Genomic DNA, 14,795 nt, shown 5'->3' on the forward strand with positions numbered 1-14,795 from the left:
GCAAGGAGATGACTCAGAGGGAGCCCTGGCTCCCTGCAGGGCTGGTTGCAGGCACAGCAAATCCACATCCACAGAAAAACCCCTCAGCCACCAGACAACTGTGCACAGGTGCTGCCAACCTCCAGATGTTTCCCATTAGCAATGGCCCAGGTGTGCGGGGTGGTTATAAATGTGGCAGGGCAGGAGAAGGGCTGTCTGTAGGGCATGTGGTAACTGCTTGGAGCACCCTCTGCTTTTACAGCAGTATGTAGCATGGGCTCTTTTTCTCTGGTTGGGAAGTTTAAGGTAGAAAAGGGGGAGGGAAGGGTTGGCATGCGTTGTTCTTTAGGATAGGATAGCTACGTTTCTATGTGTCATGAGAGTACAAAGTGTTGTCCACATGAGTGGACAAAGCGTTAGTGGGTGGAGGAGTTGTCTTAAAGGCTTGCTGGGAAAGGCAGTGACTTCTGAGTTGTATCTGGTACCAATAAGAAAAAAAGCAAAATCTGTTGTTATGTGAGCAGTAGCTAAGTGGATTTGTGCTTGGTAATTCTGGGGTACTCGTCCTTAACCAATGCCATCAAATGACATCTATGAGTGATCAAGGCTTCTGTGTATGTGGGATTGGGGTGGGGGAGTGCATGTGGTGAGTAGAACTAATGCCTTTGATAAGGCAAGGAAGAGGATGGTTAATCTGCCTGTGTAAATAATGTTATCTTTCTCTTCCTCTAATAAAGCAGGCCAGTATCAGCTATACCTGTTCTGTTTCATATGGTGAAATGGATGACTGGGACAACAGCAATGAATTCATTCAGCGACTGGATTTTTCCAGTTGCGGTGAAGAGAGTGAAGATAGAAGCATAAATGAGGAGGATGCCCTGAGCTCGAGCCCCCCCAGGAGCTGCGAGTTCCAGAAGTGGCAAGGGAGCAGTCCTCTGCCAGCAACCCCTCAGAGAAAGCTTAGTGAGATTTTCCTAAGCAGGACGAAAGCCTGGGTGAGTCCCACGCTGAAGCCTTCCCCGGCCATGAGCAAGAGCCAGGCTAAAGCTGAGACACCGCTACACATCACCTGGAAGAAGCTGCAGCTCTATGACACCCCGTACACTCCCAAGGTAATGGGATGTATCAGCTCTGTCTGAGCAGGCAAGGTCTGTGGCATCACTGTGTGTGTGGAGAGGGGGTTTGTTGCTAGCCCTGTGGAAAGCATTTTTTTTAATGTTACTGTTGTTAGCCTCTACCCTTCCCTTAGAAACCTGGACCATGAGCTCCTTTGCTATGAAAGGGTTATTCTGTGGTGTGGATGGAAACCTGTATGTGGGAGCAAGTGTCTTGACCCTTTCCAAGCTGTTGTTAAAACCAATTAGCTGGCATTGGGTCAGTCTGACTTAAAAAACAAGTAACCATGTGTCTTGGCTGCCCGTGTGCCCCTCACACTCTGCTTAGGGGAGTGGATGCTTGTAGCATCTCTGGAGGAAGAATGCACTGTGCTCCCAGAGGGATAAATGCATCTCTCTTCAAGGAGCTTCTCATTCCAGGGAGAGCCTGGAGACAGGCAGCTGCCTCGACTGCTCTGTTCAGCACATTTGTGGATGCAAATAGATTGGTTTTTTTGAAAGACAAAGCTGGAAATGGCGTTGTGGCTGGGGTATACTTTGTCTGGCAAGTCTGGATTGCCTCCAACCAGCTTGTTGTTCAGTGATGCTGATTCTCTTTTTGTGTGAAATTGAGCTGCTAAGTGAATTTGGGAAAGTGGGACTTTGCTCTCAGGGCAGCAGATCCCCTTTGGAAGGGGTAACAAACAAGCGTGTGCTTGTGGAGCAAGGTTAGCCTATCTTCCTCTATGTCAGTGTCCCAAAATGTAACTTCTCTACTGAGCTACTTTCTTGGGAGAATGATCCCAGCCCCTATTTTCTGTGGAACTTCTTGTATAGAATATAATACAACTGCTTTTTGTGTTCTGTAAGCACAAGTGGAGACTTGGCACCAGCTTCTCTGTTCTTTGATAACTTCTGCAGCGTGCACTGGCTTCTAGCATTCAAGACTTGAAATGTAGCTCTTTCAGTCCTCTCTCAATATTCCTGCTCTACTGATAGACTGGTCGCTCCTTTGCTTAAGTGGTATACAGATCAGTCCTTTTAGTACTTCTGAGCTAGGATTTGACTTCTGTCCCCCTCCAGAAGCCTGATCATGTGGAGAGAAGGATGATCCTATGGCCACATAGGACCAGCTGTGTGGCCATACTTACTGAGGAATGGCCTGCTGTTCTCTAAGGGAAAGCGGATCTAAATGGCACGACTCCAAGAACTTCCTGCAATGACCTTTTATAAGAAATCTCCCTGAATCTCATCTGAAAACAGGTGACAGGTCTAGAATCTCTTGCAGACCAGATGGGTTACTGGTAGTGCAGGGTGCTTTCAGTGTGTGCTCTTGTGTAGATAACATGTTGGCTGGATGCTCAAGACCATGCTGCCTGTGGTTTGTCACCCTGTAGCCCATGAGCAGCAACTGCACTAAATCAACAATTTCTTTTCCTTTGCTGTTGTCTGAGAGAGCAGTCTTGGTTTCCAAGCATGCTGCAAAAGGTGAGCTCTAAAGGGCCTAAATCTGCTTATGAGTGAGGCTGGGAGTGTTGATCTGGGAACATTTGAAGGTGAGAGAAAGGGTAAGAGAGTAGAGCCACACCTAACTGCAGACAGATGAGCGCTGGAGCCCCAGCTAGGACACGTGGCGGAGGAGGCTGATGATTGTATTTTGTAGACCTGCCCAATCCTGGAACAGATTGCTGGAGCTTGTTACGGTAGCTGCCTTACACTGCATGGCAGCAGCTACTCTCAGATGATGCTACAGGAGACAAGTCTGGTTATGAAATAGAGCCCTAGTAGAGCAGATGGGAATTGCATGTATACAACAGCAGACTGCAATGGTATTTTAGATCTCTTTCATGATTTGTGGTTAGACTAGTGTATAGCCACAATTATACAGAGCTGCTAGGCTGCTGGCTAAATCGGGCTTGGACATATACTGCTCTTAATACATCCACGTGCAGAACTTTTCCATCCAAGAGCAAAGAGATTCAGACCAGAGCTTGAGCAACTGATTAAGAAGCACTTTTAGGGTCATAGTAAACCAGCAGCTGAACTTGCAAGTATGGTATAGAAATAGAGGGATGTCCCAGAAGTAGCTATACATGTGAGTGCAGCATCAGTTAGGTTGATGCAGAATATGTCTTTCATAGCTTTTTTATCCTCAAAAAACTTTCAATGAGAGAAGGGAGGAACTCTAGTTATGGTCCTGGAGCCACATCTCCACTCACAAGAGCGAGACCACTGTTGGATCAAAAAGATATATAAGTATATTGATCTTCATGACAGGGAAAGTTCTTGGTTCTTGAAGGGCTTTTAACTAGCAGAAACAGATACGTTAAAAACCCCTTTAGACCTTAAACCACTCTCTTGAAGCTGAAACACGTCAAAAACAAACTTATATTTCAAAAAGCTGATGGTTACTGAAGGGGTCAAATCACGGAAGGTAACTAGATTTTTCTGTCTTCAGATCAAAACTGGGCGCTTCTCTGAAGTTATGCTTTACTTAGCTCAAGGTTTCGGACTAGTAGGTGAAACCCAATGGTCTGTCTTTTGTGGGAAGCTGAACTATGGAAGATCCAGAGGTTCCTTCTGAACTTAAATTTCTGAAACTCTGGTTTTTCTTCTTGAGGAGAACTGTTTTCTGGGCACTTTGCCAACAGCCATATACAAATATACAAATATTTCTATCATCTTCCCCTATACTAATGCTGCTTATTGCTGGGGAACCAAAAGGAAACTTGGGTTCTAGGAAACTATATCATCTCCTGACAAACCTGTCCTGACCAAACTGATGCAACTGTCCATGCTTGACAGAACTGGATCTTCCATGTTGATGCAATATATGATGCAATTTGTGTGTCTGGAGGTGGGAAAGATGAGCAGCTGGTTCCTCTGGAGGACTGCACTTGCCAAAATGGCTCTGCAGGCCTCAACCAAGTGAGCATGGAATAGAGTCTGAAAGGACTTAGCAAAGAATGTAATACTTCGTGAAAGGAGAAGAAAACTCTCAGGACTAAATTAGGGATGCAGGGGTTTAATGATTCAGCTATCCTAAGGAAGGGAGATGAGCTCTCCTTGATTTTCAGGAGAGCAGACATTTTTGTTCTGACATAGCAGCAAGAAAAACATTTTGCTGGCTTATCTGCCACTTTTTTTTCCCCCCTCAATACAGAGTCTGTTATCGAAGACAGCTTTTCCTTCATCTGGGACAAAGATTCCATCCAAAGGCTTCCGACATCTGAGATTTACTCCTGGTGCTGACTTGGATGACTCTACCCAAGATTCTCTTGTCAACATTAATCCCTTTACACCAGAGTCGTATCGACAAATGCTCTTTCTTCCTAATGGCAAACGGAAGACCAGAGGAGAGCTGTAAGTGAGCTACTCTTAAATAACAGGCTGGAAGGAGACTGTTTGAAGGAGATAAGTAATGATGGAGACATTTAGTACCTAGACTTATTTGCTAACAATGAATCATTCACTTCTGCAGTATTCATTGGTACAGAGCAAACATTAGCAGACATATGAAGGTAATAGAAATATAAATAAAATCAGTCATTTCCTTTGTTCAGAACTGTAAGTGAGGGATCAACAGCTAATAGTGTAGAAGAAAATTATACCTTTTTCTTTCTCAACCATGGGTAGAGTACAGCTTGATTCAGTTATGCACATACCCGCAACTTGGGAGAAATGACGTGCATGTTTGCATGTAATACAGCTTTTAAGATGGGTGCAGGCTACTGCTGACCTGCAAAAGTTCTGGATCTGGTCTGGGTTAAAGCAAGACACAAACCTAGTCAAATACCTGTGCACTACAATGATGTTCAGCTTTTTTTATAGACCCAACTGTAACAGATGCTCAGCTGGGTATCCCCTTTGAAAGCAGAGTGGGGCAGTTCTCTCCTTCACTAGGAGCTTGTGCAAGGTCATCTTCTGTGTAGCTTCACCAGTAATAAGGTGGTCAGGAGAATGATGCCCCTGAATGATGCTACTCTGTCCTGTGGGCAATACTGAAGTTGGTATGTGGAGACTTTCTAAATGGGAACAAAGACTTCCTAGCCGGGGACTACAGTCTTTAAGGCCTCAACTAGAAACTCATTGTGTATTGACACTCTACAAAATGTCTTTAATTAAACTGTGAAGCAAGTTTTGGAGATTCTTTTGAAAAATGTTTTCATTTCCTAGCCGGGGACTACAGTCTTTAAGGCCTCAACTAGAAATTCATTGTGTATTGACACTCTACAAAATATGTCTTTAATTAAACTGTGAAGCAAGTTTCGGAGATTCTTTTGAAAAATGTTTTCATTTCAAATGTCTGTTGGATTGTTGCACTGAAATGATACATTCAGGTTTTCCTAAACTTCTGTTATAGGAGGCATCCTGATCCAAGAAGCCAGATACAACAGGAGCTACCTACAAAGGTCAGTGTCTGTGTATTTCCTCCCACAGAGAGGATAAGATGCTTGTAAATATTTGGTGCTTGATGAAATTTATTCTGCTATTGGAGTATAAATCATTGCTTCATCACAGAGGATGAATACCTATGACAGAGTAACTCCAACCTGAATGTTTTATGTTAACATTTGTTTGAGACAACAAACTTGGCAATGATTCCTGTCTCCAAAGGAAAGTTGTACTAAAGCAAGTCTGAAACTTTGGCAAGTAATCCTAAAACTCATTAATTTTGGTCAGGAGGTCTTTCTAGGAACTACAGTATAATTTGGGTTCCCCAGGGGGAACTGTATTACTATAATATTGAGTTAGCATAAATAGTGGCTGTACCTTTGTGGTTTGAAAAAGCAGGTGTATTGCTGTTCCTGTGAATCAATGTACTTTGGATGAGAATGGAACATGGCTTCTATATTGCAAATAATATAGGGACCTGCACTGCAAAAACACAAAGCCTGAGCTGAACGGCTATGATGTGGATAAGAACTAAGGGCAGAATTTCAGTTGCAGTAGTCACAGAGGTAGACTTCTGAAGCAAGGCAGCAAATTCTGTACTCTCCTTCAGTAGGAAAATCTCCAGCTGGGGAGGTGTCCATGTGCTTTGGGCTCCAAGGGAAGGCCCCACCACACTTATGTAGCTACACGACAGGAAATGCTGTCTTACAACTCAGAACCAAGTTCTCTTGCTGTTGCCGATGTCAGTGCTTTGCTGGCAAACCTCAGAGGAGAGGTGTGTTGGCCTGGCTGCATGGGGCAGGGTGCGATGTCTCATGTACCCCAGCTGTGCTGGCAGAGATGGGCAGCTGGTGTGGGAATCTGTGTCCCGCAGCCTTCTTCCCAGTTTTATCTGGGGGGAAGCTATTCATCCAGCTGGCTTCTGGAAAGCAAGCCAAGCCTGAATTAAATATCTGCGTTCAGATGAGGTGAAAAATCTCAGTTTTCCTAAAGTCCCTTGAAGGAAGTATCTTGTCTTGTGCGAACAGGTAGAATTGTTCATTGTAATTGTGAAATAATTAGGCTTATTGGAAGAGCAATGGTGCCCTCTAGCCGAGGAGACTGGTATTGCAGGAACAACTGGTCTCCATGGAAAAACTACAGCTGCAGGGTAAATCTTCTACCAGGTGATATCCGGGGCTACCATAGTTATTGTTTTCCTTAGAAGAAAGTCTCAAATAACTTGTGACTTACTGAAATATTATTCTGCTCGAATGCTGATTAGATTGAGTATGTAATATAGATGGAGGTATCTTTATTCCCGAAGCTTTTTAAGGTACTGTAAAATATAGCTGCCTTATGAAATATTGTGAAGGGCTGCTGTTTCATATGGGCCACATCCTACTGGCTGTGAGGACCAAGTCTTTGCTCCCACCCTTTAAGGTCATATACCATACGCTACAGCAATCACAGCAGTGGTTTCTGAAAACCACTGTGCAACAGGGGACACTGTCCCTGTAAGGGATGCAGGAGGATGAAGAAAAATCACTTGGACCACTCTCTTGTTCACTTCATGCTCCACTGCTTATCCCTTCTTTACTTATTTCCCCTGCCAGTAGTCATCACTCTACAAGTAGTACCAGCAGCTCCTATTTCCCTAGTGACCGTTACTGTAGCTGTAATGATGCTCCAGCTGTTCTGTGGGCCTTCAGTCCTTTGTGGAAAAGTGACTCCCAGTGAGAAATGGCTGGGAATACAAACAGATACACTGAGACCTGCTAATCTGCCATTAGTTAAGAGCTGGTGCTTCAAACCTGATGAGAACCTGAACTGATGCAGAATGTCCTTTCTGCAGGCAATCTTGGCTACCACAGTAATAATGCAGCTCTTACATAGCTGGGGCCACATTAAGCCAACAACACCAAGCTTCTCTCCTAAGCTCAAAATTAGGCAATAGCTCTTACTTAAACACAAGTTCAGTACATGAGTCTGGCTAATTCAGAGGTACTGGACTTCCACCTACCAAGGCTGGTAACAGGTCCTCTTGAGTCTGCAGTAGCTGGGCAAGAGACAAGCATTTTGTTGTTGCCTGCTGTTTATCCCTGACTGACTCCATTGGCTGCAGGTCTAGGAACTGGGTAGGGCTGCCAAGAGAGGAGAAGTGATGGTAGCAACCCAAGGAGGTTTAGGCACATGCAGCCACTAGACGACAATTCTCCTTAGCTGCAATTTCTACCTCTATAAGTAGCAAGTAATGATTTAAAAAAAAATAAAAAACCTCATAAAACCTTGGGCAAACAAGGCCAAGATGGCCTTTGTTAGGTGGTTAGGAAAAAACCCACAACATGCCTAAGTGAAAGGTAGCATTTCAAGAATTGCCAGCATACCTGCATGCATGCTTGGATGAACAACCAGAATGGGGGAGAGAGCAACATGGGTGCTCTGTGACAGTAAGTGCTACACAGCTCTAAAAACATAACAGATGTTATTATCTAAGTCTTTCAACTCATACTTGTCTTTGTTTTTGTGACCTTGCAGAGGTATCCTCTGAAGGAGAGCAATATGGTTTCCCGCTACAAGAATGAGTTCCTGGAACTAGAAAAAATTGGTGTGGGGGAATTTGGCTCTGTCTACAAGTGCATCAAACGCCTTGATGGATGTGTTTATGCCATCAAACGCTCCAAAAGGCCTCTGGCAGGATCCTCGGATGAGTGAGTGTGCTAGCTAGAAACTGCCAGTTGAAATGATGGGCATATTCTTGGGAGGTGTGATGGGGAAGGAGGGAGTGTGGATCTAAAGGTATCTGAGGGGTGGCATGAGCAAAAACTGGCTGCTGTTGCACTCCCAAGTAACAGTTGGGAGAGTGGGGGGAGTTACCACTTTAGGACTATTGGGATATAAATGTCTGAGAAAGGGAAGAAGCCACATGCAAAGTGAGATGACAGCTTACCTGAACTCCTCGGGTCCATGCAGCCAGTCTTGTTAAAATAGTAACTGTCAAATAGTCCATTTGTGATATGTTCCTGCTGTGCTGGATGGCCAGCGCTGCTCACAACTGTATTGACCAGCTAGTGATGTCCTGCATGCTAAAGCAGAGTCTTTGAAGCTGCCTATGCCTCTTTAACAAAAGATTTCCTCAGTGATTATTTTTTTGACAGCTGCTCAGTGCAGTTGAGCAAGAGCAGGTTTTGCTTCAGCAGCTGTGAGAGGCAGCCCATCTGCCAAACCTCAAGAGAAAGTCCTAAACACCTCTGCTTTCCCTTTCTCAAGCTAGGCTGCAAACCAGGGCTCCTCTCAGGGTCCCAAGCAGGACCCTGGCACCCTGTCACCTCTGCTTTTTCTGTGTGCGCTTCTCTAGGCAGCTGGCACTGCGTGAGGTTTATGCTCATGCTGTCCTTGGACACCACCCCCATGTTGTGCGCTACTACTCAGCATGGGCAGAGGACGATCACATGATTATCCAAAACGAACACTGCAACGGTAAGAGCTGTGATGCTGTTAAAGGCTGAGATCTCAGGATTGGTGTGGTTATGTTCTTTTATACTTAAATATGGGATGTTTTGCCTTACAACGAAGCAAACTGCACTGAGGCTACAGTTTCATGGAGAATCCAGTAAGGGCTCATGATATTTAGACAAAGCTCTGAAGGGTGCCAATGTTTTACAAGTAGTGAATACCCTCTAATTTGTGGGATTTTAAAACTGTTCCTCTGTGTTGGCTGGCCTGGAAAAGTATTCCCCATGCTGATGCTTAGAGCTGCATCTGGGACTGCCCAGGTAAAACCTGGTATGAGTGACTCAAGAGCAACTAACTTAAGTGCTATGTATCTTGGAAACAAACCCTTCTTAATGAAGGGAGGTAATGATTTGAAGAGTGGCTACCTGATTGAGATGAAGGCACCTTGCATCTTGGCTAGAAAAAAGGGCTCAACAGCTACAGAGGAATGGAGCTAAATAATGAGATAAACTGTAAATGGGGTGCTGCAGAAAGGGTGGTACACTCTTACTTGGGTTTGCCCTCGGCCATACCTCTGTTTGAGACACACTGGAAAAGACACCTCTGGCTACCAGAGGAGCTGAAGGCAAATATATAGCTGTTATCTTTCAACTGCTCCTGCAGTCTTGGGGCTCAATGATGAGTGGTGATAGCTGTTTGGAGTAATGGCTTCAAATCTAGTGGAGGTAGCCATGAAATGCGGTGATCATTGCTGCAGCATTGGTGCGTTTCTTGTGTTCTAGTGGATGAATGCCCGAGACTAAAGAAGCGGTGAAAAGCAGGCCGATGGGCAGAGAGGCCATGGTATTTGCTAGTCCTGAAACAGCCAGAGTGCCTTAATGGAGACCCACACAACTCTATGTCAAATGTTACATTCATCAATCAAAAATCTGCTAATGGGAGCTTAATTTCCTCTCTCCACTGTTCACATACCTGCTTTCTGCCTGTAAGCATGGCAAAAGTAATTAACTTTTCCACTGTTCACTTGCAGCAGCATCACTACCAGGTCAGCCCTTCTGGTGCTGTACATAGAACTGCAGTTGCTCTGTCCTTGGCAAGCAGGAGGCAGGGAGCTTTGAGGCAATGGAAAGGCTGAAGCCAAATGGTGATGTCTAAGTCTGATCACTACAGCATATATAGCTGGTCTGGTTGGGGGTAGTTAGCAAGCCTGCAAGTGCTCTGGGCAATAGCTTCTACTGAGCTATTTCAAACATGCTGCTCCATAAAATCTTTGTCAGGTCTCAGATTGGCTGTTTCCACCTAGGTGGGAGTCTCCAAGATAAGGTGCTGCAAAATGCAAAGCTTGGCCAGTATTTCCCAGAAGCAGAGCTGAAAGAAATATTGTTACAAGTCTCCATGGGGCTAAAATATATCCACAACTCTGGCCTTGTGCACCTGGATATCAAACCTAGTAAGTATAGTGCTCCCCTCCTTTGTGGAGGGTCCTCCAGGGGTAGGACCTGTAACAAGTCCTTCTGGCTGGACCCATTACAGTGCTTCAAAGCAAAGAGGATCTTGCCCGAAAAGGTGAATGTCTTGTGTTTCTTTTTTTTTTATTCTTGCCGCTGCTGCTCTAAAACTGAGCCTTTTTGGACAGCAGCATTTTACTTCTGACTCATGATCTTCATAATCCTGGCTCACAGAAATCACTTTCATACTGGTGGAGCAAGTAGGGCTGCTAATGAAGATGGGGACTTCCTTATTTGCTGGTGTCTTGTTGCACAACACTTGACCTTTGTATGTGAGAGTTGGAGTGAGAAGTGAATATTTATTGTACCTACCCTGAGGGATTAAGTTCCTGCAAAAGTTAGTAATAAGCTTTCCTTTCTGCAGCCGGGGATGGGCACCTCCAAGGCAATGCTCTCACACAGTCACATAGTTATGTCCTTGTAGTGGAGCTTGTTTTTCCTAAAAAAGAAATCTATACTTCTAGCTTGGGGGGCAGAGGGAGGGGCAGAAAAGTTGATTACACTAGGATGTTTTATGCACAAGATACAACTGCCTTCTGTCAGCTGTATTGCTGAATACTTGAGCTGGGCAGAAAGACTAACAGATGAGAAGCCTGTGCATAGTTTCTCTGGCTGCAAAGCTTGACAGGTGGGATTTTTACAAAGTTGTCAGGTTGCTGCAGTCTGGCTACTGATATCACACTATTTCTAAGCTTCATTGTCTTGCAGGTAATATCTTCATCTGTCACAAGCTGGCAGTTGTGGGCCCTGCTGGGCAGGAAGAGAGTGACAGTGAAGATGAATTCTCTTCTGGTGTGGTGTATAAGATTGGTAGGTTTTAGACCACATTACAACTGGCTTAAGATTAGGGCTGCTCTTTACTGCTTGATACTGCTCTGTCCTGCGGCTGAAGAGACTTGCAAACAAAACTGATAGCAGAGTCTTGAATGTCTCTGCTACTTATCAGAATTAATTCCTCTAAGGAGATAAGTTCTGGGAAACTCATGTGCTTGTTTCCAAGCCCAGACTCCTGATTAGGAGCAGGCTTGCTCTCTTGCTCAGTGTTTTCTGATTGCTCTGTTGGTGCCTATGAAATGCAGACTTTTATTGATGGAGGTCTACATCAGTTTGCTCCATTGGTTGCTTGTTCTTTGTCTCAGGTGACCTTGGCCATGTGACATCAATAACAAACCCCCAGGTGGAGGAAGGAGACAGACGGTTTTTGGCCAATGAAATTTTGCAAGAGGTATAGCTTCTGGTGAGGTGGTGGGGAGAATAGGGTGGTAAGGAAGTGGGGAGAGATCAACTGTAGTGAAATCATGAGTCTGGCATATTCCTTGCCTTATCTTCTCTTTCTTGTGTCTGGTCTGGCTGTGAAATCAGCAAAATTAACACTTTAAGAATAGTATAGGTATAGGTCTTGTCATGTAAATATTTAACATGCTTCATAAGTAACTTTATTAGATTATTGTAACTATTCTACTTGTGAGAGATGAATGGGACAAAACTTTATCAGTTTGGAGATGCTTCATTTACACACCCAGCTGAGATTAAACTGCTGGATGTGATTACTGAGGAATATGTGCACCCAGAAAATGCCTTGTACAACAAGAACTGATCAGGTAGCATGGAGAGATGGGAGGCACAACACACCTCTTAAACTGACTGCAGTTTTGCCACTCTGGCCAGTGAACAAAAAGGCAATCAGTACGTAACAACCAACTTGGATGAGTTCAACTCGGGTATTTAAGTGACAGTCTCTTTTTGTGATGCAAGTGGATTTAGGAACTGTTAGGTCAATATATTGCATGCAGTCTTTAGTTTGATTTGGGCATGGCTAGCTTATTGCCTTGTGGTGAGGGCTGGAGGCACACATTTGTTAGGCTATCCTCTGGATTTGCTGCAGTGATCCTAATGTGGGCTGCAAGCCCCTCATGACTGGGTGAAAGCCAATGTGCTATTAGTTCCAATACTACCTGTTATCAATCTTTTTATCCTAAAGAGGAGAAAACAGCTAACCAGGATAGCGAAGGCAGTGTCATACATATACTTGTTCGGCTGTTTCTTTTTGAGCTAGTACCTCAACCCACCTTTGTTCAGTATAGCAAGACATTCCCTTCTATCACTGTTTATCTTCTCTCTGCAGCAATACTGCTATTTGCCGAAGGCAGACATCTTTGCCCTGGCACTCACAGTAGCTCTAGCAGCCGGCACGGCACCACTGCCTCACAATGGGGCCATGTGGCACCACATCCGCAAAGGCAATATCCCACCAATCCCCCAGAAGCTTCCTCATCGCTTTCTTGAACTCCTCAAGGTGAGGAAATAGTCTTGAGAGGATGGAGGCTTTTCCAGTTGGCATATGACAGAGGGAGTGTTAAACCTTGAACTCCTTAAACCTTGAACTCCTTTGCCTTCTAGCTCATGATCCATCCTGACCCAGTGGAAAGACCTTCTGCCACAGCTCTTACTAAACATCCAGTTCTCTGTCCTTCACGTGGAAAAGCTGTGCAGCTCCAGAAGCAGCTAAATGTGGAGAAGTGCAAGACCGCCATGCTGGAAAGGTAGGGCTGGCTTGGGCATAAAGGAGAGAAGATATGGGCGCAACAAGTGCTGGTCACTAGACTTGAATGTGGAGGGGTAGTGCCTCTAGGTATTTGTGCCTCTAGAAGCATGTGCCTCTAGGTATTTGTGCTGCATGAGATGGCACTGATCGAAGTTCCAACATTCACAAATATCTGAAACAATGGGAGAACAACTGAGCTAGGGACTCCTTCATACTGGTGCCAATGTGTTACTGTCCTGATGCATAGTTTTCTTTTGTTAAACCTTCAAAGCTGATCTGTTCTGAAGTAGAAACTGTCTAGAGATACCTGCAGTAATCTTCATGTCACTCTGGGGTGAAAACTCACCACTTTCCAGCAATGCTGCAGTACTGCAGTAACCCTGTTGTGAAAGACTGTTTATAGCTTTCTTCTGTAGCTGATGAGGATTCGTGCATGATGTGGTTTTCTTCCTCTCCTCTTCCTTCCATCTCCCCCCTGCAGGGAACTTAAAGCAGCCCGCCTTGCCCAGACCCTCATGAAGGACCAGCCCTTAGGAACTGCCAAGTTGCAAGAGTCTGAGACCTCTTCTAAGCAGAACAGCAAGCGCCTAGTGGGAGGGAAGAGCTGTCGCTCACTTAGCTTTACTTTGGGTTACTGAACTTCTGCATTGTCCAAAAAGCTCTGGCTGCTGAGTGGCCCTGTGAAAGCAGAGGGTCTGCATGGACCGATGCCCCATATTTGCTCTCCCTCCCTGTCGTGGGTTTTGGTTCCCTCATTAGTTATGATGAGATGTTGGCTGAGGGAAGAATGACTAGCTTACAAGTGTCAGATCATGGGATTTAAGATTATTGTCCTCAGTCTTTTACCTGTTTAATTTCTTGTGTAATTTGCCTTGTTCTAGACTAAGAATTGTTTTGCCACACAAAGGAAAGGATGGCATTTCCTGTACTCGCTTCCCGATTTGTTTAGTTGGCCCCTATTATTGATGTTTTTGTGGTCTTATCACTCTGGCCACCTGTGTATCTTTAGAGGGGAGATAGTGGCTGTACAGGGAAACAGCATCTACAGCTGGGCCCTCCCAGAAGTAAGGAGGCAGAGACTATGGTAGACAGTTCTAACTATACATCAGAAGATAGTCCTGGTGGACTTGGGATGCAACTGGTGTGGCATTTCACTGAGGGGGACAAAGTAAAAGGAAATGCTTTGAGTTAAGGCAGCCTTACTTGTGGAAGTTGAAGGAAAACTTTCCCTCCCTTGACTTTCAGCAGCAAGCACAAAAATCATGTAACTGGTTAAGCTTTTGCAGGCTAGTCACTGATGCTCGACTTGTTTTATGTTGACTGGCAAGGATTCCTTTTTTTAAAGTGGGGAGAATAACTGTGGTGGGCTGGTAGGTGGGTCTGTACCTATTGCCCTTCCAGTTATCTTTTATGTGGTAGAACTGCCTGCCTGTAAACTGCAGGCTTTCAGCAAAGATGAGGGAAATTAAGGCTTTTTAGGCCTTGTCAGTTTTTTTTGCAGTTGCCCATGTGAAAAGTGTATATATTTAATACTTATTAAGTCTTCCCCCCAATACAACTTTCTGAATCCTTGTTGGCTCTATGTCTAGCGGTAGTAGTTGGACATGAACACTGCACTGTTATGAGGGAGACTGTAAAGTTGGTAACTTGGTTATTTTCGGTTTTTACTGAAGTTTGTTTTCAAATGTTGGGTAGTGCTGGCTTTTAAACTGTCAGATCTATCCTTTAAGAAGTGAAACGTGCAAATAAAGACTTTTATCTTTTTACCTACGACAGAGTGACTTTTTTTTTCCTTTGGGCCTCCTTCCCCACCATCCGGGAGATCTCAATCACCCGTGG

The 14,795-nt window shown here is 44.6% G+C and overlaps 1 protein-coding gene across 1 annotated transcript; it reads left to right on the plus strand.

The window, feature by feature from the left end:
• Positions 1–746: 746 nt before the first annotated feature.
• On the plus strand, positions 747–13,594 carry WEE2 (WEE1 homolog 2 (S. pombe)). Its single transcript, XM_009708561.1, has 11 exons — positions 747–1,091; positions 4,237–4,436; positions 5,437–5,485; positions 7,986–8,158; positions 8,806–8,927; positions 10,207–10,353; positions 11,120–11,221; positions 11,551–11,636; positions 12,537–12,707; positions 12,812–12,954; positions 13,438–13,594. The coding sequence occupies exons 1-11, from the start codon at positions 759–761 to the stop codon at positions 13,592–13,594; spliced, it is 1,683 nt and encodes a 560-aa protein (XP_009706863.1). The 5' UTR covers positions 747–758.
• The last annotated feature ends 1,201 nt before the right edge of the window (positions 13,595–14,795 follow it).

Source organism: Cariama cristata, unplaced genomic scaffold, assembly GCF_000690535.1.
Source record: "Cariama cristata isolate BGI_N322 unplaced genomic scaffold, ASM69053v1 scaffold39500, whole genome shotgun sequence".
NCBI classification, from domain to species: Eukaryota; Metazoa; Chordata; class Aves; order Cariamiformes; family Cariamidae; genus Cariama; species Cariama cristata.

What these genes read in the sequence shown, in the direction of transcription:
- WEE2 (XM_009708561.1), top strand. Translation starts at nt 759, where the DNA reads ATGGATGACTGGGACAACAGCAATGAATTCATTCAGCGACTGGATTTT. An exon ending in GCACCTGGATATCAAACCTA is followed by an intron (nt 10,354 to 11,119) that starts GTAAGTATAGTG and finishes ATTGTCTTGCAG; the next exon opens with GTAATATCTTCATCTGTCAC. An exon ending in CCAATGAAATTTTGCAAGAG is followed by an intron (nt 11,637 to 12,536) that starts GTATAGCTTCTG and finishes TTCTCTCTGCAG; the next exon opens with CAATACTGCTATTTGCCGAA.